General features: G+C 47.1%; 2 protein-coding genes across 9 annotated transcripts in view; both read left to right on the top strand.

Annotated features, from left to right (window-relative positions):
* Positions 1–6,230, top strand: part of myo5b (myosin VB) — a 29,697-nt gene extending 23,467 nt beyond the window's left edge. For 4 of the 7 annotated variants that reach the window (XM_037116719.1, XM_037116716.1, XM_037116720.1 and 1 more), the window contains exons 30-38: positions 320–518; positions 611–704; positions 779–922; positions 1,612–1,934; positions 2,015–2,165; positions 3,951–4,245; positions 4,370–4,544; positions 4,630–4,710; positions 5,622–6,230. In XM_037116719.1, the coding sequence (XP_036972614.1) occupies positions 320–518; positions 611–704; positions 779–922; positions 1,612–1,934; positions 2,015–2,165; positions 3,951–4,245; positions 4,370–4,544; positions 4,630–4,710; positions 5,622–5,774 (1,615 nt within the window). In that variant the 3' untranslated portion in view covers positions 5,775–6,230. The remainder of the gene's footprint in view (positions 1–319; positions 519–610; positions 705–778; positions 923–1,611; positions 1,935–2,014; positions 2,166–3,950; positions 4,246–4,369; positions 4,545–4,629; positions 4,711–5,621) is intronic. The other 3 variants (XM_037116722.1, XM_037116723.1, XM_037116724.1) reach the window with 1 other exon arrangement.
* Positions 6,231–14,467: 8,237 nt separating this feature from the next.
* il7r (interleukin 7 receptor) lies at positions 14,468–23,708 on the top strand. 2 transcript variants are annotated; one of them, XR_005078049.1, is made up of 9 exons: positions 14,468–14,920; positions 16,214–16,346; positions 16,439–16,587; positions 17,027–17,178; positions 17,262–17,430; positions 21,567–21,654; positions 21,740–21,812; positions 22,078–22,821; positions 22,987–23,708. XR_005078049.1 is itself a non-coding variant. In XM_037116763.1 (8 exons), the coding sequence occupies exons 1-8, from the start codon at positions 14,821–14,823 to the stop codon at positions 22,474–22,476; spliced, it is 1,263 nt and encodes a 420-aa protein (XP_036972658.1). In that variant the 5' UTR covers positions 14,468–14,820; the 3' UTR covers positions 22,477–23,708. The 2 variants fall into 2 exon arrangements, 1 of the variants encoding a protein (XP_036972658.1); XM_037116763.1 differs by having other exon boundaries at positions 22,078–23,708.
* The last annotated feature ends 58 nt before the right edge of the window (positions 23,709–23,766 follow it).

Below are 23,766 nucleotides of genomic sequence, written 5' to 3'. Positions count from 1 at the left end.
AGTTTGTGACAGATGGCCAGAAGTTTAGTTTCAATCTACCGAGTGTGAAGAAACAACAGTGTTGATGTCAAACAACCCTAACCCAACACCAAACACAGCATATGCTGGTCTTGCTGGTGACCAGTCACTATTTAGCTAGTTAGCGACAGAGACATGCTACAGGTCCAGTCCCTGCTGGACTCTGGTTGACCTCAGACCTCAGAGGGTCTTTCACACCCTGGTTGCTCAGTGATACCACCTTCAAATACAGTGTTAATACAGCGCACAGCTCATCGTGAGGACATGAGATCATCCTGTTTTTACACTCCTCTCCTCTCAGGCTGCTGGAGGCTCAGCTGCAGACTCAGTCCAGGCAGCACAAAGATGAACTGGAGGCTCTCCACACTCAGATCGAGCTGCTGAGAGACGACATCGAGAAGAAGCAGGAGATCCTGAACTACATGTCGTCTCTGTCTCCGGAGGCGAAGGTGGAGTACAGCGTCCAGCAGGAGATCACAAGGCTCACCAACGACAACCTGGTGAGAGAATCACCTGCTGCCGCTGCACTGAACACACGGACGGCAGAACCACGTCAGGTCCACCATGATGCTTTGACTTTCTCTGTTCGCAGGACCTCAAGGAGCTGGTGGAGAAACTGGAGAAGAACGAGAGGAAGCTGAAGAAGCAGCTCCGGATCTACATGAAGAAAGTGCAGGAGTTAGAAGGTAGCAGCAGCTGTCCACACCTGCAGCTCAGCTCCATGGTGACAGCAGTGCTGAACTTCTCTGTCTCTCTGCAGCTTCGATGGCAGCAGCTCAGTCCAGCAGGTCCAAACCGGAGCTGATCCGGCAGGTCACCGTCCAGAGGAAGGAGAAGGACTTCGAGGGGATGCTGGAGTACAACAAGGAGGACGAAGCCCTGCTGCTCAAAACTCTGATCACAGGTCAGTCTCACCGTCACCGGCTGTCACTCACACAGCTCGAGGTCCGTTAGTAACACTGAGATTCAGCACAGGCTGAGATTTCATCAGGAACATTCAGTACCGTCAAGAACAGCAGAACACAGTCAACAACAGTAATGAACACAGTAAAGAACAGTAAAGAACAGAGTAAAGAACAGTAGAACAGAGTAAAGAACAGTAAAGTACAGTAGAACACAGTAAAGAACAGTAGAACACAGTAAAGAACAGTAGAACACAGTAAAGAACAGTAGAACACAGTAAAGAACAGTAAAGAACAGAGTAAAGAACAGTAAAGTACAGTAGAACACAGTAAAGAACAGTAGAACACAGTAAAGAACAGTAGAACACAGTAAAGAACAGTAGAACACAGTAAAGAACAGTAAAGAACAGTAAAGAACAGAGTAAAGAACAGTAGAACAGAGTAAAGAACAGTAAAGTACAGTAGAACACAGTAAAGAACAGTAGAACAGAGTAAAGAACAGTAGAACAGAGTAAAGAACAGTAAAGTACAGTAGAACACAGTAAAGAACAGTAGAACACAGTAAAGAACAGCAGAACAGAGTAAAGAACAGTAGAACACAGTAAAGAACAGTAGAACACAGTAAAGAACAGTAGAACACAGTAAAGAACAGTATTTGTCTGAAGCGGCTCCGTGGCTCCGTGTGTTGCAGACATGAGGCCCAGCTTGGTTTCCGCCACTGTTCCCTGTCTGCCTGCTTACATCCTCTTCATGTGCATCCGTCACGCCGACTACATCAACGACGACCAGAAGGTGGAGGCTCTGCTCACCTCCACCATCAACTCCATCAAGAAGGTCCTCAAGGTGAGCGTCCGCCACACGTCCACCTGTCTCACTATTAACACGCGTCCTCTCATTAAAGACGCTTGTTCGTGTCGTCTGCAGAAGAACAACGATGACTTTGAAATGACGTCCTTCTGGCTGGCCAACACCAGCCGCCTGCTGCACTGTCTGAAGCAGTACAGCGGAGACGAGGTGAGACTAACACAGACGCACTTCAGTCTGTACATGAGACACACACAAACACACAAACATGAACTTGTCTTCTCTTTCAGGCCTTCATGACGCAGAACACGAGCAAACAGAACGAGCACTGTCTGAAGAACTTCGACCTGGCAGAGTACCGACAGGTGCTCAGTGACCTCTCCATCCAGATCTACCAGCAGCTCATTAAGGTGGCCGAGGGCATCATCCAGCCAATGATCGGTGAGTTCACAGTGCAGGGCGTGACCAGAACCGGTCCGTCCAAAACACTCAACACTCCTGAGGATATAAAGTCCTCCTCTCCTCCTCCTGAGGATATAAAGTCCTCCTCTCCTCCTCCTGAGGATATAAAGTCCTCTTCTCCTCCTCCTGAGGATATAAAGTCCTCCTCTCCTCCTCCTGATGATATAAAGTCCTCCTCTCCTCCTCCTGAGGATATAAAGTCCTCCTCTCCTCCTCCTGAGGATATAAAGTCCTCCTCTCCTCCTCCTGAGGATATAAAGTCCTCCTCTCCTCCTCCTGATGATATAAAGTCCTCCTCTCCTCCCTCCTGAGGATATAAAGTCCTCCTCTCCTCCTGAGGATATAAAGTCAGGAGTCAGGAGTGTTGTAGTTCACAGATTTCTGGAAAACAGAGTTGCAGCATTCTCCTGAACAGCTGAAGTGGCTGGAGACTTGATTTAAAGATGTTATTTATCGACGAGCTCGAACATGCTGACACTTTTATCTCAGCAGCTACAGTGAAGACTGAATTTTAATAACAAGACATTTTTAAAACAAGTCCCCAGCTGCTTCAGTTGACCTGACGCTCTACCTGACCCGATCCAGAGGGATGGTGTTAGTATAAGGTCACAGTAATCACAAAGTCAGTGTTGGAACTTGACGACAGCAGCTACCCACAATCCCCTCCTCAGCCAATAGCAGGTCTCTTAAGGTGATGTGTCACAGCTACATCACTTGTCATCATTAGCCACAACATTAACCCTCCTGTTGTCTTTGGGTCAAAACTGACCCCAAACTGTGTTTAACAGCAGAGAAAACGCCTTGAATTGTTTTTTCAACTTTAAATTTTGTGACTTTTCTTAAAGTGACCCAAAATTAGAAAAAGGGAAATTTTGCCTTCATTCATATTTCCATGGTGCTGTTCACCACCTGGGGACAAAGATTGTCTCTGGGTCATTTTTGACCCGGAAGTTAAAATCACAGTCACAGAGTTACAGACTACAGAACACACACACACACACACACACACACACACACACACACACACACACAGTGCTGATTGATCTCAGACAGAACTAAATCTTTCTCTGCAGGTGTTCTGTCACCTTTCCTCGACTCTATACACAACTTTCAAAGATCAAACAATTTCACACACAACCATCAAAGACGTTGTTTACTAACACTTCTACAGATGCTGCAGATGCTGCAGATGAAAGTCAGGAATGACTTGAAATGAAGTTGCTTTATTTGAGATGTTCAGTGACAGTGGGTCATTTTGACCCAGAGGACGAGGGGCGTGTGCACAAAGTGACGACAACAGGAAGTCAGTCAGCGATGACAGAATGAACATGATGCTTTTCCACTGATGGACAGTAGGAGGAGCTGATGGGCAAAGAAACACACCATCATATAACGCTGCAAATTTGACATGTTGACAGCTTCATGATACGAATCATAAACATCCTGAAGAAGAATATCTGAGCTATTTGAAGTGAAAACAGTCTGTGGAGTGAGATTCTGTTGATGAGATACCTGATACCTGAAGTTCTGTCAGCAGCAGCTCAGCTGTATCTTTCATCTCAACATGAGTAACGTAACAGCATCACAGTATTTTCTGTGAGCTGCAGACTGAAAACAGTACAAATAGGTCAGAGACGACAGACGCTGTTCAGTTTAACAACGTTTATGACTGCGACCAGTATCACTCTACAATCTGAGGAGCCTTAAAGTCAGACTGGAACACAGCCCTGATCTGTCCTGATGCCTCCGTCTTGTCGTCTCCAGTGTCGGCCATGTTGGAGAGTGAGAGCATCCCCAGCCTGGCGGGGGTCAAGCCGATGGGCTACAGGAACCGTTCGTCCAGCATGGACACCGACGCCGGCGGGCCCAGCAGCTACACTCTGGAGGCCTTGATCCGACAACTGGGACAGTTCCACGGGATCATGAGGGATCATGGCCTGGACCCCGAGATCGCGGGTCAGGTGGTCCGACAGCTCTTCCACTGCATCAACGCCACCACCCTCAACAACCTGCTGCTGCGCAAAGACGTGTGCTCGTGGAGCACCGGCATGCAGCTCAGGTACAAACACACCAACACACCGTCTGTTCACCACACACAGTGAGACATCATCACTGAAGGCAGGGTGTGTGTGTGTGTGTGTGTGTGTGTGTGTGTGTGTGTGTGTGTGTGTGTGTGTGTGCAGGTACAACACCAGTCAGATGGAGGAGTGGCTCAGAGCAAACAACCTGTATCAGAGTAACGCTGCTGCCACTCTGGAGCCGATCATCCAGGCCGCTCAGCTGCTGCAGGTCAAGAAGAAGACGACTCAGGACGCAGAGGCCATCTGCTCACTGTGCACCAGCCTGACCACACAGCAGGTCAGCTGACCAATCACTCATATCAGCTGATCAGTGCATCAGATGATCGCTACCTGATATTGATCAGGGTTTTCCTGTGTTGCAGATTGTGAAGATCTTGAACTTGTACACTCCTCTGAATGAGTTTGAAGAGAGAGTCACTGTGTCGTTCATCAGGACCATTCAGGTGAGATTCAAACCTCCTGAGAGAACACATGGTGAACACATGAAACATGTTGAACACATGAAACATGGTGAACACATGAAACATGTTGAACACATGAAACATGGTGAACACATGAAACATGTTGAACACATGAAACATGGTGAACACATGAAACATGCTGAACACATGAAACATGGTGAACACATGAAACATGACGAACACATGAAACATGCTGAACACATGAAACATGGTGAACACATGAAACATGTTGAACACATGAAACATGACGAACACATGAAACATGCTGAACACATGAAACATGTTGATGAACACATGAAACATGACGAACACATGAAACATGCTGAACACATGAAACATGTTGATGAACACATGAAACATGACGAACACATGAAACATGATGAACACATGAAACATGTTGATGAACACATGAAACGTGATGAACACATGAAACATGATGAACACATGAAACATGACGAACACATGAAACATGATGATGAACACATGAAACATGTTGATGAACACATGAAACATGAAGATGAACACATGAAACATGCTGAACACATGAAACATGCTGAACACATGAAACATGTTGATGAACACATGAAACATGACGAACACATGAAACATGATGATGAACACATGAAACATGTTGATGAACACATGAAACATGACGAACACATGAAACATGTTGATGAACACATTACCTTCACTTCCTGATGACATCATCGTCTCTGATGTTCACCCAGAACAAACGTCAGTGACCCTGCAGACAAGAGAAAAACCTGTTTTAAGTTTTCCTCAGTATTAAAGTAATCTATTACATGTTTATGTCCTGATTACATGGAAACGGCTACAGATCAGTTTTCATGAGTCACACAGGTGTAACCCTGCATGTTCACCTGTGTCTGCAGAACTCTCTCCAGGACAGAAACGATCCTCCTCAGCTCCTCCTGGACACCAAGCAGACGTTCCCCGTCCTCTTCCCGTACACGCCGTCGGCTCTCAGCCTGGAGACGCTGCACATTCCTGCCTCCCTCGACCTCAACTTCCTCATCAGAGTCTGATGATCTGAGAGGACGTGGCTTTAAATCCAGGACGAGCTGAGAACAGTCTGAGCAGACGGACAGAATCACATCCACCAGCCTGCTGCCAAAGTGTCTTTGTCTTCTTCTGTCACAGAAACTTTCTCCTGAATATATTTAGAGACCTGAAGAGACGGCAGAAAGGATCAGATCCAGTCTGTTGCTCTCCTCCACTGTCTTCTTCTTCTTCTTCTTCCTCTTTTCTATCTTGTTCTTTCTCCAGCCCACTCACAGTAAACATGATGTTACAGTAAGTCTGGACAGAGTGAAGACAGGCGAGCGGTCATGTGACAGACAGAAGTAAACAGGAAGTGTCCTGCAGGATGAAGACGGTCAGTGAGACGTTTCAGTAAAGATGAGAAAGGACGAACAGGAACAACTACAGCTCAGCAATGTTTAATGACAACAAATAAAAGCGTTGACACATCGGTATGAAGATATATGAATATTTATTAATTCACACACAGTTTTACAATTGTTTTCTTTATGACCAATAAGCTGACAGCAAGCCGATGAAGTTTCCATCTGAAGACTCATCTACTCACTCGTCCGTCTTTACAGGCCACTTTAGTTCCACACTGTTCTAACTCTGACTTTACAACTTGTACACTGATCAGTTTATAGAAAACCTGGATAGTAATTGTGCAGTAAGACTCTTAGTGGTGGAGACGTTTCAGTCATGTGACCGTGATGTCATCTGTTTGTAGCCTAGCATTAGCTTCTTACTGCTACACAGTTAATGTAGCCTCACACATCACAGAGTGGAGTTAATCTGTGGAGATTATCTGGATCAACAGAACCTGGACGGATCAGAAACTTAATTATTTTCTGTAATAATCCAGAATCTAAGTCAATAATCCCACAGAGGAACCAGAGAGATGCTAACTGCAGTTAGCGACAGAAACACACCACCGTGTCACTGTCATGTTTGTCCATCAGGGTCTCTTCTGTGTTCAGGTTAGCATTAAACATGCAATGTCCAGCTACACTTCCAAAATTAATGCACCAAAACTACTTGGTTAGGTTTAGGAAAAGATCAGAGCTCACAGGTTCACCTGCAGCATGTTCCTCAGAGACAGTCTGTTGATCTGCATCATACAGGATTCAAACCCTGGTCAACACCTGTGAATGAACCCTGACCTCGTCCTGACCTGGACACTGTTCCATATCGCCCCCTGCTGGTGCGTCATACACACATGTGCTTTTTGTACCTAGGCGAGGAAAACATCACCCTCATATTCTGCCCTCTGGTGCCCCTGCAGCACTCTGACCACTGCTGGTACTCAGGCTCCCTCTGGTGGTACTGTAGTGGTAAATGTGTTTTGCGAATGAAATAAGTTCCTTCAAAAACATTTTATTCAGTCAGAATACTGAAGAGTTTGGTACAAAAATGAAAAAACTGAAATGCGCTTTAAAACAGCCTTGTCTGTCCTGTAACATTTTGTGATTCCGACGCTGCTGTGTTAATGTCGGGCCTAATGGTAGCACATGGAGAGCCCGATATTCTCTGAGGTGGTGCACGATGTAAAACATTTGAGTAACACTGACCTGTAGTGGATGGGAGGGTCTGCAACACTCTTTAATGTCAAACAGTTTTAATGACTCTCAAGTAATCAATACTTTTTGCTGCTCTCCTTATTTTGCCTTGAGGTCAGAGTGATTTGATCAGAGTCTCGTGGATGTTCAGAGAAGTTTTTATAATGAAACTCTGCAGCTGTGTGATTTTCTTTTTACTTTTCTGTGTGAAATCATTTTACTGACACTTTTTCTACGGTTTCAGCTCATTTGGAGCTTTTTTTTCTTGTGTGATTTGTACAACTGTGGGTTGACACTAATAACTTTTGATGCTAATTAATAAGTAGAATACTAAAATACACTGTGCAGCAGCCGTATATACTGTACATACAGTACATATTAAGTGTCATTATACTGGGTTTATTCCATGTGTCACTGTGGGATGATGGAAGTCAGCGTAATGATTGACTCGTTATAAACACACTGGATCCTTTCTACAAAGTTTAACTGTAATAAAGATGAAGAAGTTTGATTCTGAAGAACTTCACTGCACAATGGTTCATCATACAAATAATTAAATACTAATAATATATTTTCATATGTTCAAAATGACTCTGCATAAACGTCTCATGTTGCAGTAAACTTCTTCAGCTGATGTAAATGTTTAAAATGAATGGAGCACAAAGTCACTTCCTGTATTTCAAAAATGTAATTTTGAAAAATGAAGTAATTTTGACTCATAAATACAAATGTTTGATAATTGTGCTGTGCTGATAATGACTCTGCGTCTCATCTGTGTCATGATGAATAAAATAGTTTGGTTTTCCATCAAAAGCAAAATTCTACAGTTTCAGTTTTCTGCAGTTGTCCAGTTACTAAACATCTCTATAATAGTTACTATAGTAGTTACTATACATCTCTATAGTAGTTACTATGGTAGTTACTATGGTAGTTACTAAACATCTCTATAGTAGTTACTATAGTAGTTACTATGGTAGTTACGAAACATCTCTATAGTAGTTACTATAGTAGTTACTATAGTAGTTACAATACATCATTACAGTAGTTACTATAGTATTTACAATACATCTCTATAGTAGTTACTATAGTAGTTACTAAACATCACTATAGTAGTTACTATAGTAGTTACTATACATCACTACAGTAGTTACTATAGTAGTTACTATAGTAGTTACTATACATCTCTACCGTAGTTACTATAGTAGTTACTATAGTAGTTACTATACATCTCTACAGTAGTTACTATAGTAGTTACTATAGTAGTTACTATGCATCACTACAGTAGTTACTATAGTAGTTACTAAACATCTCTATAGCAGTTACTATAGTAGTTACTAAACATCACTATAGTAGTTACTATACATCACTAGTTACTAGTTACTACAGTAGTTACTATAGTAGTTACTGTTGTAGTTACTATAGTAGTTACTATACATCTCTACAGTAGTAACTATAGTAGTTACTATAGTAGTTACTATACATCACTACAATAGTTACTTTACTAAAGCAGACAAATGTGTAACATTGGTAATGTGATGTCATCAAAAGCACAACGGTCAGCTTCCTGTGACATCATAATATTTTGCCAAAACTTTTTAGTCCTTTATTCAGCACCACAGCTCAGGAACAGCAACATGACTGGAGAGGAGCCTCCCGACCAAGAGGAGGTAAAACAGTTCAAATGTTTGAACTGTAAATGATTGGCTGTTGTTGAGAATGTGTGTGTGTGTGTGTGTGTGTGTGTGTGTGTGTGTGTGTGTGTGTGTGTGTGTGTGTGTGTGTGTGACTGTGTGAACATGGCAGAGGGATGATTCCCACAGCAGCTCTGTGTGTGTCAGTTGTTCCAGCTGTCTGTGGTTTACCTGTCGCTCAGGTGGCACACAGACGACACAGACGCTCATAGAAACAGACTGTGACATTTTCTCTTCTCTGTTCTGGCACCTCAGCAGTGGAACGAACTCCTGACTGATGTCAGGACAAAGGAATCACTCGCCATCTTCTGTCAAAGACTCACGTGTTCAGACGTCACCTCCACCCCGCAGAGCATGACTCCCTGTAAATGTAAATATAATGTTAAGCCTGAACACAACAGTGAATGCTTCTCCTGACAAGTCTGAGATTTCTTCTTCTTCTGTTCCCTAACACACATCTGTGAGCCACACTGAACACACACTGGACTTTATTGTGACTCAGTCCCACACACACACTATAAACCACATGTGGATTCCTTCGCCAGTGAGAAGGGTCCCCAACAATTATTTCCTCCTGTCCTGAAACTACAGTGAGCAGCAGTTTGAAACATGAAACCAAATATGTGATGAGTCTTAAAATCTCAGTCGGAACCAACAGACCACACACAGGAAGTCAGACAGGACTGAGAGACGGACCAGCGTGTTGGTTTGAAGCTGAACATGAGATTAGATTTTTAATCTTAAAAAACCCCACAAATGTTATAAATTCTTTTTACTCCACTGTATTTATTTGATAACTTTTGTTACTAGTTACTTTACAGATTACATGCTGCATCAGAGACAAAGTAGAACTTTTAAAAATGTATTTATTTCATCAGCAATCAGATATAAAAGTACAAGTAAATACTGTATGCGTATAATTTACTTTACTTGTACATTTTATGTCAGATACCATGACACCTTAAAAACTTTTATATTCTAGCTGAACATTTGTCTATTATATAATTAAACACTGTAATTGGATAAATGGATGACCATAGAAACCCATACTGAAGAGTACACCACCTGTTAGATCTGTCTTGTCCCTTTGTCAGTTTGCTTTGCATCTTGGGGTTTATTTTATTTTATTTTTTATTTTCTGTTTTCCTCTCGCCCCCCTGTAGGTGATAGGAGGGGTTTGATGAGGCAATAGTTTGTTTGTTGAAGCCTCAACGTTCTGTGTTTTCTCAATAAAAGAAACAGTTATAAATGAAATATATAATAAAAAAGTAAGAAAAAAAAGAAAATGAGTCTGACCCGAAAATGAAAATACAGTAAATCTTAAAAGTGCCTATTTCGTTGTAATTATGCTTTTACACAAAGGTTTGACTCATAAACATTCACAAAAAGACTCTAGGTTGAATTTTGGCGAGTTTGACTTTAACACAGTGAACATGTCTCCATGTTCCATACATACAGTATATATCCATACATATGTACCTGTATACCTGCAGAAGTAGCACATCTATTTATGTCTCCCATCTTCACACCTACACACATACCATGAGACCACAGTGTAAAATCTCATGTGATGAATGTGAGTGAAGCCACACCAAACTGAGCGGCTCTTTGAAGCCGGAGCTCCAGCCGCCACATGAATGTGTCTCTGAGCTGCTCGCTACAAACGCTGCTTCCTGCTGCTGCTCACGGCCTGTTTGTGCTTCACATCATCATCATCATCATCATCATCACCACACACACACACACACACACACAGCGTTGTGTCTGACAGCAGTCTGTAGCGCTGACATGCGAGTGAATTTCTGTAGAAAGGTGTTGCAAGTTGTGCAAACAGAGGTGAGACGTGTTCAGTAATGACTCTTCACCACATCCTCTTCCTCAACTCCTAATTTGTCTTCATCCTTCAAAAACACGGCGAGCAGCTTCAGGTTCAGCTCAGACGACAACTCATGATGAACTCATGATGGACACATGATGCAACATGGCCGTCTCGCTCCAGCTGCCCTCTGTGTCTGTGAGTGACGTCATGAAACAGCTGATGGTCCCTTCCCCTCCTGTCACAGACTGATTATTACAAATCAATACATGTTGTTACAGATCAGAGCTCCTGCACACCTACACAGGTGTGTGATTCTACCTGCTCAGTTTGTTGTGCTGCTAATTTCCGGTCAGATTAACAGGAGCTGTCAATCAAACCCAGTACCACAGGCTGAACATATCTACAGGCTTTTTTCATCATAAATGTCTCACATTTTAATCCTGAAGCTCTTCATGTGCTAACAACAGTTAGCGGTTGCTAACAAGTGTCTGAATGAGACTACAGAGGTTGTCGGGGCGAACACGGCGAACATGGAGACTCATCTACTCACGAGTCCGTCTTTACAGGCCACTTTAGTTACACCTTTAATTTTGCTTTAAACATCACAGAGCGGTTCATCTGTGGAGATTATCCTGATCAACAAAACCTGGAAGGCTTTGTGTGTTGAACTTGCGTTTGACACACAGATTATTTTCTGTAATAATCCAGAATCTAATTCAATAATCCCACAGAGGAACCAGAGAGATGCTAGCTGCAGAAGCACAGCTCAGTGTAAACAGGTGGCTCATCAGATTCCCATCAGTGGCAGAGAGGGAGGCGACCCAACACATGAAACCACAGCTGAAGATGTTTTGCGATGTGGAGCTGAGATATGAAGCTGAGGCGTGTGGTTAGAGGGGGCGGGGGTGTGTTTACTGCACAGCTTTAACTCTTTCACTTCAGCACTCTGAGCTGCTGCCGGCTCGTCCTCAAACTCTCCATCTCTCCACCTCTGCCTCCAGGATTTTCATCCACTGCGTCTCCAGCATGTGAACCACAGCTGACGCCCCCCCACCACACACACACACACACACACACACACACACACACACACACCTCACGCACACACACACACACACACACACACACACACACACACACACACACACACACACACACACCTCACGCACACACACACACTCCTCACACACACACACACACACACACACACACACACACACCTCACACACACACACACACACACACACCTCACACACACACACACACCTCACGCACACACACACACACTCCTCACACACACACACACAGACACACACACACACACACCTCACGCACACACACACACACACACACACACACACACACCTCACGCACACACACACACTCCTCACACACACACACACACACGCACACACACCTCACACACACACACACACACACACACACACAGTGGAGTTATCTAACAGGCAGTAAAGATATGGTGTTCAAATACTACGAATACTATGAATAGAACTCAAGTAGAAGTCGAACTCAAACTCTGTTTTCTTTAAGCTGTTTCTGGTCTGAGATTGTTTCCCAGCATGCCTTGTTTCACAACTTGACAACACATTGCTGTACCTGGAAGCTAGCTGGAGCCCTGAGAGCAGGCCGAGGCCACATGTTGTGAGAGAGCAGCTGTCTGAGGAGAGAAGAGGAAAAACAACCAGAGACACTTTCAGCAAACACTAACGATTCATCAGAAGCAGAAATGAAACTTGAGCGGACAGAAAAATAGTAACATGAGAGCAGAAAGGATCCAGAGTGTTGCTGTCAGTCTGACACGTCAGAGAGGTGGCAGACATGTTGGCTCAGGGTCACCTGAGGCTGAGCTGCTAGTAAAGCATGTGAACACACTGGCCTCATTTGAAAACAAACCAGATCACCTGAGCAGACAGGAAGTGGTTTGTAGTTACTGGTTAGATGTTCTGCTTCATGGCTGCTGTTTGGCAGAGAGGAAGACTCGTGTTCAGCTGCAGGCCTCAAACCAGTTTGTTCTCTCGCACTCAGCTCAAACCTTTACAGAACAGATAACTTGGTGATATTCAGACATCAAAAAACTATCCGATTTCACAATGTTAAAGAAACTGAGGAAACACAGTCCTGAATCCATCCCTTCATCCGGGTCAACACCAAAAGTTAATGAGGTCTAATCTGGGCTGAGACCCACCTCCATCCTCCATCCTCCATCCTCCATCCTCCATCTTCCATCAACCAACCAACAGCTACAGTGGTGGTGATAAAGAGGGAAGTTCTCTGCAGCATCTTAAAGCAGAGTTCATGTTTTTGTTCACTTCCAGCTGAACAAACTTTGACTAATTCTGACGTAAAATCATCTTTTAAAACAGTCGTCTGATGGTCCAACATGTGCACATCAGTGTTTCAGCCACAGAGCACCGTGATGGTTCATGTGGAGTCGTGTTTGTGTCTCTTCTCGCTCTGTTTTTGGTCTCCACCACCTCCGGAGGGAAACATCAGTCTGTGTAGCTGTTGTCGGCTCCTCCATGTTCACCCGCCAGCCTCTGACTGTTTCTGACTGCTGCCGGCTGCTCGGCAGGTCATGTTCAGCGCCTTCGTCTGATGAAAACAGCTGAGACTGAACCACACAGGAAATGTGCTGCAAAATTAAAAGTAGCAGCTATAAGAGGCTGAAAAGCTCCACAGAGCTACAGAGACGGAGTCAAACCCAATTAAGTTACTTGATTTATTGTCATTATATTTATCTTTAAATTAACCTTTATTTGAACAGGAAGTCTGTTGAGATTAAATTCAGAGGAAGAATGACTCATTTCTTCTTTCAGCAGTGACATCATCTCTCTTTGTATGTCAATCTGGCAAACTGCTTTACTGATAATTTAACTCTGACCAATGAGCAGCCAGTATCTGGTGTGTAGCAGCGGCTGATTCGCAGATATCAGTCAAATACTGAAGAACTCTTTCTGAGTGGACCTGAACCAGCACTGGTTCTGAGTCCAGTTAGTTTTGTCTGAAGCTGTGTGGCTGGTTGATTTGTTGTGTCTGCTGGTGAGAACAATGTGATGAAGATCCAGATAAAAATGGATTTAAATATTATTTATCTGAAACTGGGTGAGGTTTGTCTGAATTAAAGGAGGAGTGTATGACCTTTGCGGAGGTATGCGCTCTACCCAGTTCCGTTCTAGTAGCCTAGTTCAGACCATCAGTTACAAAATGAGCAACATGCTGTGTTGAAGAGGACTTGAGTCTAGTTATTGGGACCATCAACTCACTGGGAAACAACTGAGATCAGAAATCAAGTGAAAGTATCCTAATTTATTCATAAGCTTACATACAATCAGGCTTCAGTTTGCAACCAGTGGAGTCACCGCCTGCAGGTCATCAGAGAGACTGCAGGTTACTGAGGCCTCAGACCCTGACGCTCAGCAGGTTCACTGTCCAACAACTCATCCTGTCACGAACCTGCTGTGAGTCGAACAAAGATGTTTTCTGATTTCCTGAACATCCTGCGAGCAAACCAACCACCAACCACCAGCCGCTTATTCCCCCCCCCCCGCGCCCCATACGCTCGACCCGCCTTCTTCCTCTAAACACGCCAGCTGACAAGAAAACTCTCAGCTGGTGAGACTGCAGCCAAACGAGTCTGCAGAGACACGACTGAGTTAATCTGTGCAGACGTCAGGAGGCTCAGCGAGGAGTGAGGAGACAGCGAGGAGGCTCAGCGAGGAGACAGTGAGGAGACAGTGAGGAGGCTCAGCGAGGAGTGAGGAGACAGTGAGGAGGCTCAGCGAGGAGTGAGGAGACAGTGAGGAGGCTCAGCGAGGAGTGAGGAGACAGTGAGGAGACAGCGAGGAGTGAGGAGACAGTGAGGAGGCTCAGCGAGGAGTGAGGAGACAGTGAGGAGACAGTGAGGAGACATTGAGGAGGCTCAGTGAGGAGTGAGGAGACAGTGAGGAGGCTCAGTGAGGAGATGCTGTCCGGCTGCTGGGTCCCGGTGCTGCTGCTGCTGCTGCTGCTGCTGCTGCCGACTGTAACTGAGGCTCAGAGTGGTGATGGAGAAACTGACATGGGTGAGAAGATCATTCAGAACATCTTTAAAATGCTTTAAAAGGACGAGAACATGTGATTTAGATCTAGAACATTTCTAGAAATCGGTTCTGATTCAGTCGCTGTGCTGACTCCTCTTTAGTAAACTCATCTGTCACAGCCTGTCCTGGATCCACAAACCTCTTTACATGTTCTGATCCTCAGGACCGGGTCAGAAGTCTGTCAGGCGGCAAATGTTTCGGATCTGTTTGACACCGACGCTGAACGTTCGACCGGATATGACTTTCTGTTCACAACGTTTACACACAGATTACACATTAGACACACATTCATAAAACTATGAAACACATCACATAACATCCTCTGATGTTACTGAGCAGCACACTGACTCTGGGTCAGCAGACTCACTGACTCTGACTCTGGGTCAGCAGGACTCACTGACTCTGGGTCAGCAGGACTCACTGACTCTGACTCTGGGTCAGCAGCACGCTGACTCTGACTCTGGGTCAGCAGGACTCACTGACTCTGGGTCAGCAGACTCACTGACTCTGACTCTGGGTCAGCAGGACTCACTGACTCTGGGTCAGCAGGACTCACTGACTCTGACTCTGGGTCAGCAGCACGCTGACTCTGGGTCAGCAGCACACTGACTCTGGGTCAGCAGACTCACTGACTCTGACTCTGGGTCAGCAGCACACTGACTCTGGGTCAGCAGACTCACTGACTCTGACTCTGGGTCAGCAGGACTCTCTGACTCTGACTCTGGGTCAGCAGGACTCTCTGACTCTGGGTCAGCAGCACACTGACTCTGACTCTGGGTCAGCAGCACACTGACTCTGACTCTGGGTCAGCAGACTCTCTGACTCTGGGTCAGCAGGACTCTCTGACTCTGACTCTGGGTCAGCAGACTCACTGACTCTGGGTCAGCAGGACTCTCTGATGAATGAAAAGATTCTTCAGCCGCATGTGTTTATACTGAACCGTCTGCTGGAGGACATAAATTAATCTGCATTCAGTCTGAACAGGCTCCTGTTGTAGGTGGATTGTGTCACATGTTGACTGTTAATCTTTACACAAAGTGAAATAATTAACACGCTTCTGTTCTTGGTGGAAGGATCGATTGATTTAAAACTAATAATCGACAAATTAACTGACGGAAGGATTACTTCAGTAAAACAGTAATACAGTAATCCCAATACAGTTATTAATTACTTGTTTAAAAATGGAATCCAAGTATGACAAAATGATTGATGATGGGCTGATGGGAGGATGACAGGTGGGTGACAGGTGAGTGACAGTGACCCTCTCCTCCTCAGAGCTCAGACTCAGCTGCACCTCCCACATCATGATGGACAACAGCAGTGTGACCTGCCAGCTGGTTGGAGGGCGGAGCGACAGTGAGGATGATGAAGATGATGAAGCTGACGGCATCGAGAGAATGACGGCCTGGTAAACCTGACATCAGTCTGCGCTGGTGACACGTTCACAGGACTCACAGGAGACTCGGCCGCTGACACGAGGTTCTGTTCTTGTGTCCACAGCTTCAAGTGGGAGGGGGAGGAGAAGTGCGTGGAGGGCTTCGGGAACACCATCCACTCCAAACATCTGAACCCTATATTAGACTTCAATGTGACGGCTCACCTGAAGAGAGGAGGCCAGATTTCAACCGTGATCAACCTGAAGAAAATAGGTAACAGCTCCTTGTTCACACGCAGAATGAGCTCCTGATGTGTGTTCACAGCTCAGGATGAGTCCGGACTCGTGTGGTCCAGTAAACTGAGACAGTTTCCTCCAAGCACAAACGGGTCTTTTCAACGTTTCCGAGGATCCAGTGGAGAGACAAGATGACGTCTCTTCAGACGTCTGTTCATCGAAAATCTTTTACAGTGTTTTTCTTTTCAACTTCAATAACAGACTTATGTAGAACTTTGTTTTGTTGCCTTATCTGACCAAACTGCGACTGTTTGACAGCTTTAGCATGTTCGTCCGGTACGCAGTCACTGATACTCTCCAACGCTCTCATGTTCTGTGACTCTGTGGCAAACAGCTGCTTCTGTTGTCGGCATGACGACATGTCGGTCGCTGTCACCCTCATCGTCATCTTCTGGTCCTCTGTTGTGTCCCTGCAGTCAAACCGAGAAGTCCTCAGGTGTGGAACGTGACATTCAACCAGGAGTCCAACCAGGCTTTCATTTATATCCGCATTCCGTACCACAAAGATTACCTGAAAGTAGACAATCAGCTCTTCCAGCTGCACATCTGGAACAAGAGCAGCAGCATAGTAAGATTGTTTGACTTATGTGGCTTCTTTCTTCTCGGCGACAGTTGAGTTGTTGTTCACAGTTTGTTCCTGTTTGACCACAGTATCAGAACGTCTCCTCATCAGACCATGTCATCCTGAAGATTGACATGGAGCGTCTCAGAAGTAACGCAAAGTACCAGGTCAAAGTTCGAGCCATACCAAAGAGTCACCTGCAGGGTTCCTGGAGCGAGTGGAGTGAGATGTTCAGTTTCTCTACTGTTGCTGGTGACAGTAAGTCAGCTTCTACTCATTCTGTCATGTCTCCTGTCTGTGTTGTCCTTGTATCTGGTTTTTGGTTTTGATTTCATGTCCTTTTTTTCTATGTCTTGTTGTGTTATGTGTTTTGTTTTTCCTTGTCTTGTGTCTCATGTTCTGATTTTTCCATGCCCTCATGTGTCCTTTAAGTTCTCCTGTGTTCTCCCCTCTGGCTCCCTCTGTCTGTTGTCTTGTTCCCTCCTGGTCTGTTCCTCTGCACTCCTCCCCCTCATTATCACACCTGGCTTCCTTCCTCCTCTCTCCTCACCTGTTCCTCGTCATGTCATTAGTGTCTGTGTATTTAGTCTCTGTGTTCCCCCCACTCCTTGTCCGGTCATTGTTTTCTGTTTTCTGTATGCTCTTGTCCACGCTCTTGTTCCTGTTCCTGTTCCTGTTCCTGTTCCTGCTCCTGCTCCTGTTCCTGCTCCTGTTCCTGCTCCTGCTCCTGTTCCTGTTCCTGTTCCTGCTCCTGTTCCTGCTCCTGTTCCTGCTCCTGCTCCTGCTCCTGTTCCTGCTCCTGCTCCTGCTCCTGCTCCTGCTCCTGTTCCTGCTCCTGCTCCTGCTCCTGCTCCTGCTCCTGCTCCTGCTCCTGTACCTGCTCCTCCCGAATGGTATGTGTTCTTTGGATTTTGATTTCTGGTTCGTGTTTGATTTGAACTTTGATTTTTTTCTATGTACTTTGTCTTGCCTTTAAGTTGTTACTTTGCCATGCTGTTTTGGTTGTTACTTTGTTTCTTGTCCCCGTTTTGTCTGCCTTGGTGTTTTGCATTCGGCTTTTGCTAAATTAAAGCTCGCCTTTTGTTCCTCCTTATCTTTGCCTCCCGTGTGTACTGCGTTTGGGTCCACCTTTCCCTTCCTTAGTTTTCCCTTTCAACCCAACCCTGACAGAATGACTGGACCAGAAATGGATCCACCAGACAGTGTTCTGATTTGTAGGCTGGGGAACAAATTGGTGGAGATTTTGAGTGGCAAGGCTGACACAGGGGAGAAGCTAAGGGCCATAGCAGATTTTGACAAAGAACTATTTATTAGGCCTTGGTTGAAGGAATTCCCTTGTGTCGGACTTGTTATAGCAGAGCTGGTTAAATTCAGAACGGCTTTGGTTGCGAACCTTTATGCCGTGGACTCTCAGGTGGTGGCAAGCCACCATGCTTCAGCCACAGCTGAGCTCCCCGCCCAGGCCACAGCCGAGCTCTCAGCCCAGGCCTCAGCCTCAGCCACAGCCGAGCTCTCAGCCCAGGCCTCAGCCTCAGCCACAGCCGAGCTCTCAGCCCAGGCCTCAGCCTCAGCCGAGCTCTCAGCCCAGGCCTCAGCCTCAGCCGAGCTCCCAGCCCAGGCCTCAGTCTCAACCCCGTCGACACCTGCCAGTGGCCCCCAGTCGGCGTTCCGGTCGACACCTGCCAGTGGCCCCCAGTCGGCGTTCCGGTCGACACCTGCCAGTGGTCTTCAGTCGGCGGTCCAGATGGCGCCTGTTCCTGCACCTCGGTCAGTGGTCTGGCCGAGGCCTGTTTCTTCTCCTCAGTCCGAGGTTCGGCCGAGGCTCACGCCACGTCTAGTTCCTGCACCTTGGTCGGAGGACCGGCCGAGGCCAGTTCCTGCACCTTGGTCGGAGGACCGGCCGAGGCCAGTTCCTGCACCTCGGTCAGGGGACCGGCCGAGGCCAATCCCTGCACCTCGGTTGGAGGACTGGCGGACACCCACGCCAAGTCTTGGTCCTGCACCTCGGTCGGAGGCCGGGCCGAGGCCTGTTCCTGCACCTTGGTCGGAGGACCGGCCGAGGCCCACGCCAAGTCTAGTCCCTGAACCTCGGTCGGAGGCCCTGCCGAGGCTCGTGCCAAGTCCAGTGCCTGTTCCTGCTCCTCGGTCGGAGGCCCGGCCGAGTGTCACGCCAAGCCCTGTGCCTGCACCTCGGTCGGAGGCCCGGCCGAGTCTCACGCCAAGCCCTGTGCCTGCACCTCGGTCGGAGGCCCGGCCGAGTGTCACGCCAAGTCCACTGCCTGCTCCTCGGTCAGAGGCCCGGCTGAGTCTCACGCCAAGCCCTGTGCCTGCACCTCAGTCAGGGGTCCGGCCGAGGTCGTTTGTTGCCAGAGACCCTTCATCGGCTCCCAGACCACCAGCTCCCGGCAAAACTCAGTCGGTGGTCTGGCCAAGACCCTTGAGGGTTTCCCAGCCAGTGGTCTGGTCACCAGTGGGTCTCAGTCCACGCCTTCGCCACCGGTTGCTAGTGGGTCTCAGTCCACGCCTTCGCCACCGGTTGCTAGTGGGTCTCAGTCCACGCCTTCGCCACCGGTTGCCAGTGGGTTTCAGTCCACACCTTCGCCAACGGCCTCCAGTGGGTCTCAGCCCACGCCTTCGTCGCCAGCCTCCAGGGGGTTCCAGCCCGCACCTTCGCCTTCACCTTCGTCACCAGCCTCCAGGGGGTTCCAGCCCACACCTACGCCTTCGTCTACGTCGCCAGCCTCCAGGGGGTTCCAGTCCGCACCTTCGCCTTCGTCACCAACCTCCAGGGGGATCCAGCCCGCACCTACGCCTTCGCCTTCGTCTACGTCGCCAGCCTCCAGGGGGTTCCAGTCCGCACCTTCGCCTTCGTCACCAACCTCCAGGGGGTTCCAGCCCGCACCTTCGCCTTCGCCGCCAGCCTCCAGCGAGTTCCAGGCCGCGTCTACGCCTTCGTCGCCGGCCTCCAGCGAGTTCCAGGCCGCGCCTACGCCTTCGTCGCCGGCCTCCAGCGAGTTCCAGGTCGCGTCTACGCCTTCGTCGCCGGCCTCCAGCGAGTTCCAGGCCGCGCCTACGCCTTCGTCGCCGGCCTCCAGCGAGTTCCAGGTCGCGTCTACGCCTTCGTCGCCGGCCGCCAGCGAGTTCAAGGCCGCGCCTACACCTTGGTCACCGGTCTCCAGCAGGTTCCAGCCTGCGCCTTTGCCTATGTCGCCGGCCTTCAGTGGGTTCCAGCCTGCGACAATGCCTTCGTCGCCAGTCTCCAGTGCACCTCAGCCCACGTCCCTGGTATTCAGTGCGTTTCAGACCATGCCCCTTCTGCCAGTATCTAGAGCCCCTTCGCCCTCGCCACAGACCTCCAGTGCCTTCGTCTTCGGCCCCCAGAACGCCTACGTCTTTGTCTTTGTCACCAGCCTCTAGAACGCCTTCATGTTCATTGTCGGCCTCTAGTGGGCTCCAGTCCACGTCCCTGGTCTCCAGTGGGTCCCAGTCCTCGCCTCCACTATTTGGTTTGTTTGGACCTTGGCCCTCCCCCTGACCCCCTCCAACCTCCCGGCTTCACTTGGACTTCGAACTTATCTATTGAGGGACATCTGGGAGCTGTCCCTTAAGGGGGGGGTTCTGTCATGTCTCCTGTCTGTGTTGTCCTTGTATCTGGTTTTTGGTTTTGATTTCATGTCCTTTTTTTCTATGTCTTGTTGTGTTATGTGTTTTGTTTTTTCCTTGTCTTGTGTCTCATGTTCTGATTTTTCCATGCCCTCATGTGTCCTTTAAGTTCTCCTATGTTCTCCCCTCTGGCTCCCTCTGTCTGTTGTCTTGTTCCCTCCTGGTCTGTTCCTCTGTGCTCCTCCCCCTCATTATCACACCTGGCTTCCTTCCTCCTCTCTCCTCACCTGTTCCTCGTCATGTCATTAGTGTCTGTGTATTTAGTCTCTGTGTTCCCCTCACTCCTTGCCTGGTCATTGTTTTCTGTTTTCTGTATGCTCTTGTCCCTGTTCCTGCTCCTGTTCCTGCTCCTGTCCCTGCTCCTCCCGAATGGTATGTGTTCTTTGGATTTTGATTTCTGGTTTCTGATGTTTGATTTGAACTTTGATTTTTTTCTTTGTACTTTGTCTTGCCTTTAAGTTGTTACTTTGCCATGCTGTTTTGGTTGTTACTTTGTTTCTTGTCCCCGTTTTGTCTGCCTTGGTGTTTTGCATACGGCTTTTGCTAAATTAAAGCTCGCCTTTTGTTCCTCCTTATCTTTGCCTTCCGTGTGTTCTGCGTTTGGGTCCACCTTTCCCTTCCTTAGTTTTCCCTTTCAACCCAACCCTGACACATTCTGCTTCTTGAGAATATAAAAGACAACGTCAGAGGAGAATAAAGACATTATTTACCTCTTGTCTCTCTTTTTGCAGGTGAGCATACGGAGACGTACACACTGATTGTGTGTCTCGTTCTTCTGGCGGTGGTGACTTCCAGTGTTGTTTTGTTCTGGAAGAACAAGTATGAAGTCTTTGTTTCCTTGTCAGCAGATCAGAGGATATTGTTGTGTGTCGTACATTATTAGTAATTTTTTCTTTCCTTACAGAATACTAACCTTCATGTGGCCAAGCATCCCGCACCCCAAACACACACTGGTGCAGATCTGCAAGCCAAATAAAGTGAGTCCTTTACTGTGACCATCATCCAAAGAACAAGCAGAGCTTTATGAAGTGAAATCTCCCAGTTAGGATCAGTGATAGCTCCCTCCAGTGGCCATATAGTTATAACTCTATGTCTGATGGGGGTTTAAATGCTGCTGTGAGCTGAGTGTTAAACAAGTTGTCAGTATTTGAAGCATCGCAATGCATACATTTGTATTTGTGCCTCAAACAACATAAAATCCATCCCATAATAACCTCCTGTGATATTCCCTACTGTCCGCAGGGCCTCCTGCTCAACTTCAAACCTGAGGTGTTCAGTGCTCTCAAGGTGTATCCCATGGAGAAAACAGAGGAGACCGAGCCGTCGATCACCGCTGCTGCTGCTGAAGACAACCCGTCCAATCCTGCCTGCTCCACCCACAGCTCCGACTCCTCCAGGAGCACCACCAGCATCAGCACTGAGGAGCTGGAGCTGTCTGCCCTGCTGAGCAGGAGCTCCTCCGAGGGAGAGGACGGCCTCCAGAGCACCAGTCCGTCCCCCGTCCACGTCCCCCAGCCGGAGGAGAGACGTCGCAGCCCTCAGCCTGAGAGCAGCGGTGGAGGAGATGAAGCTGAGGAGTCTGGAGGGAGCCAGCAGGAGGAGGCCTACGTCACCATGTCCAGTTTCTATCAGATCAAGTAGATCAGCAGGAGGAACAGAGACTGACAGACAACCACAACCAAACTTCTGAGAAATAATCTTCAGGATGCTTTCTAAAATCAGCCCGACCAACCCTGATGACGTCAGAAGATACGTCTGAGGATTCAAGTTACGGCCAATCAGAGACAACGATGGACTCACCTCTGCTGCGTGGCCTCACTCAGAACAATCCATACGTGACGTATTATTCTGCAAAGGCACACAACTTTATTATTTATTGAAGTGTTTTTGATGTCATCACCTCCAGCAGCAGATCAAGACTCAGTCTGTCAGCCTGTCAACATGTGACGAGTAGCAGTTTGGTAAATGTGTGCTGTCGACCCCGAGGTACTGACATGTAGCTTCTATTGTATTCTGTAGTTTTTGATTATATCAGGTTTATTTTCATGTTATTTTACACATCATATACCGACAACTTCCTCATGAAGTCATCTGGAGTTGTTGGAGGAACTTTAGAGGATCAAACTAGTGTTTCTGTGTGTTTTACTACAGCTGATTGGTTGAAGTCTACCTGTCACAACCAGGCTGCCTGGGAAGAAGTCCCACAACTTCTATACTGATCTGAATCAAACAGATGGGTGACAGATCTCCTATAAGCACTTCAAGAATACCTTTTTAAAAACTACCTGATCCACCGGGAGGATCACGAGAACTCTTCAATGACTCTAACAACCAATTACAAGACAACTACAACCCGTTAATAAACAGAGGAACCACCTGAAGCTCCTTCAATAACCACATAAGAAATCTAAGTGACCAAAGCTCCAGATCAAAGTAGATAACGATAAAAAGAACTTCTACACTGACCACAAGGACAACCTTAAAAACCCCTGGAACCTTCTCAAAGACCGCCTGAACTGCCTCAAATACCACCAGGTCCCGGGTGTCCTGCCACCTCCAGCCATTAACAGTTTCAGAGGATTTTATGTTTTTGTCATTCAGAGCTCGTGTGTCTGCATCCAGAACGTTTCACTTACTTTTATGTTTTGCCTTTAATTCGTCACCCATCTGTTTCAAGATTAACTGTAATTATTGAAACATACAAGCAGCAGCGAGGTCCTCTGAAAGAAAGCTGCTCGTATCTGCACTGAAACTGTGGGAGAAGTGTCGGTGGGTCGGGTTCTTCTCCAGGTCGATCACATGGTGATGATCAGGCCGAGGCTGCAGGACAGATGTGGGTGTGTTGCTGCAGCAACCCGACATCAAACACACAAAGCTGCTTCTCAACGTGTCCGACACAACCTCCACCTCATGTTTCCTGACAGCGAAGCT

The sequence above is a fragment of the Acanthopagrus latus genome, chromosome 12 (genome assembly GCF_904848185.1).
Source record: "Acanthopagrus latus isolate v.2019 chromosome 12, fAcaLat1.1, whole genome shotgun sequence".
NCBI classification, from domain to species: domain Eukaryota; kingdom Metazoa; phylum Chordata; class Actinopteri; order Spariformes; family Sparidae; genus Acanthopagrus; species Acanthopagrus latus.
This window is presented reverse-complemented; position numbering and strand designations above follow the sequence as displayed.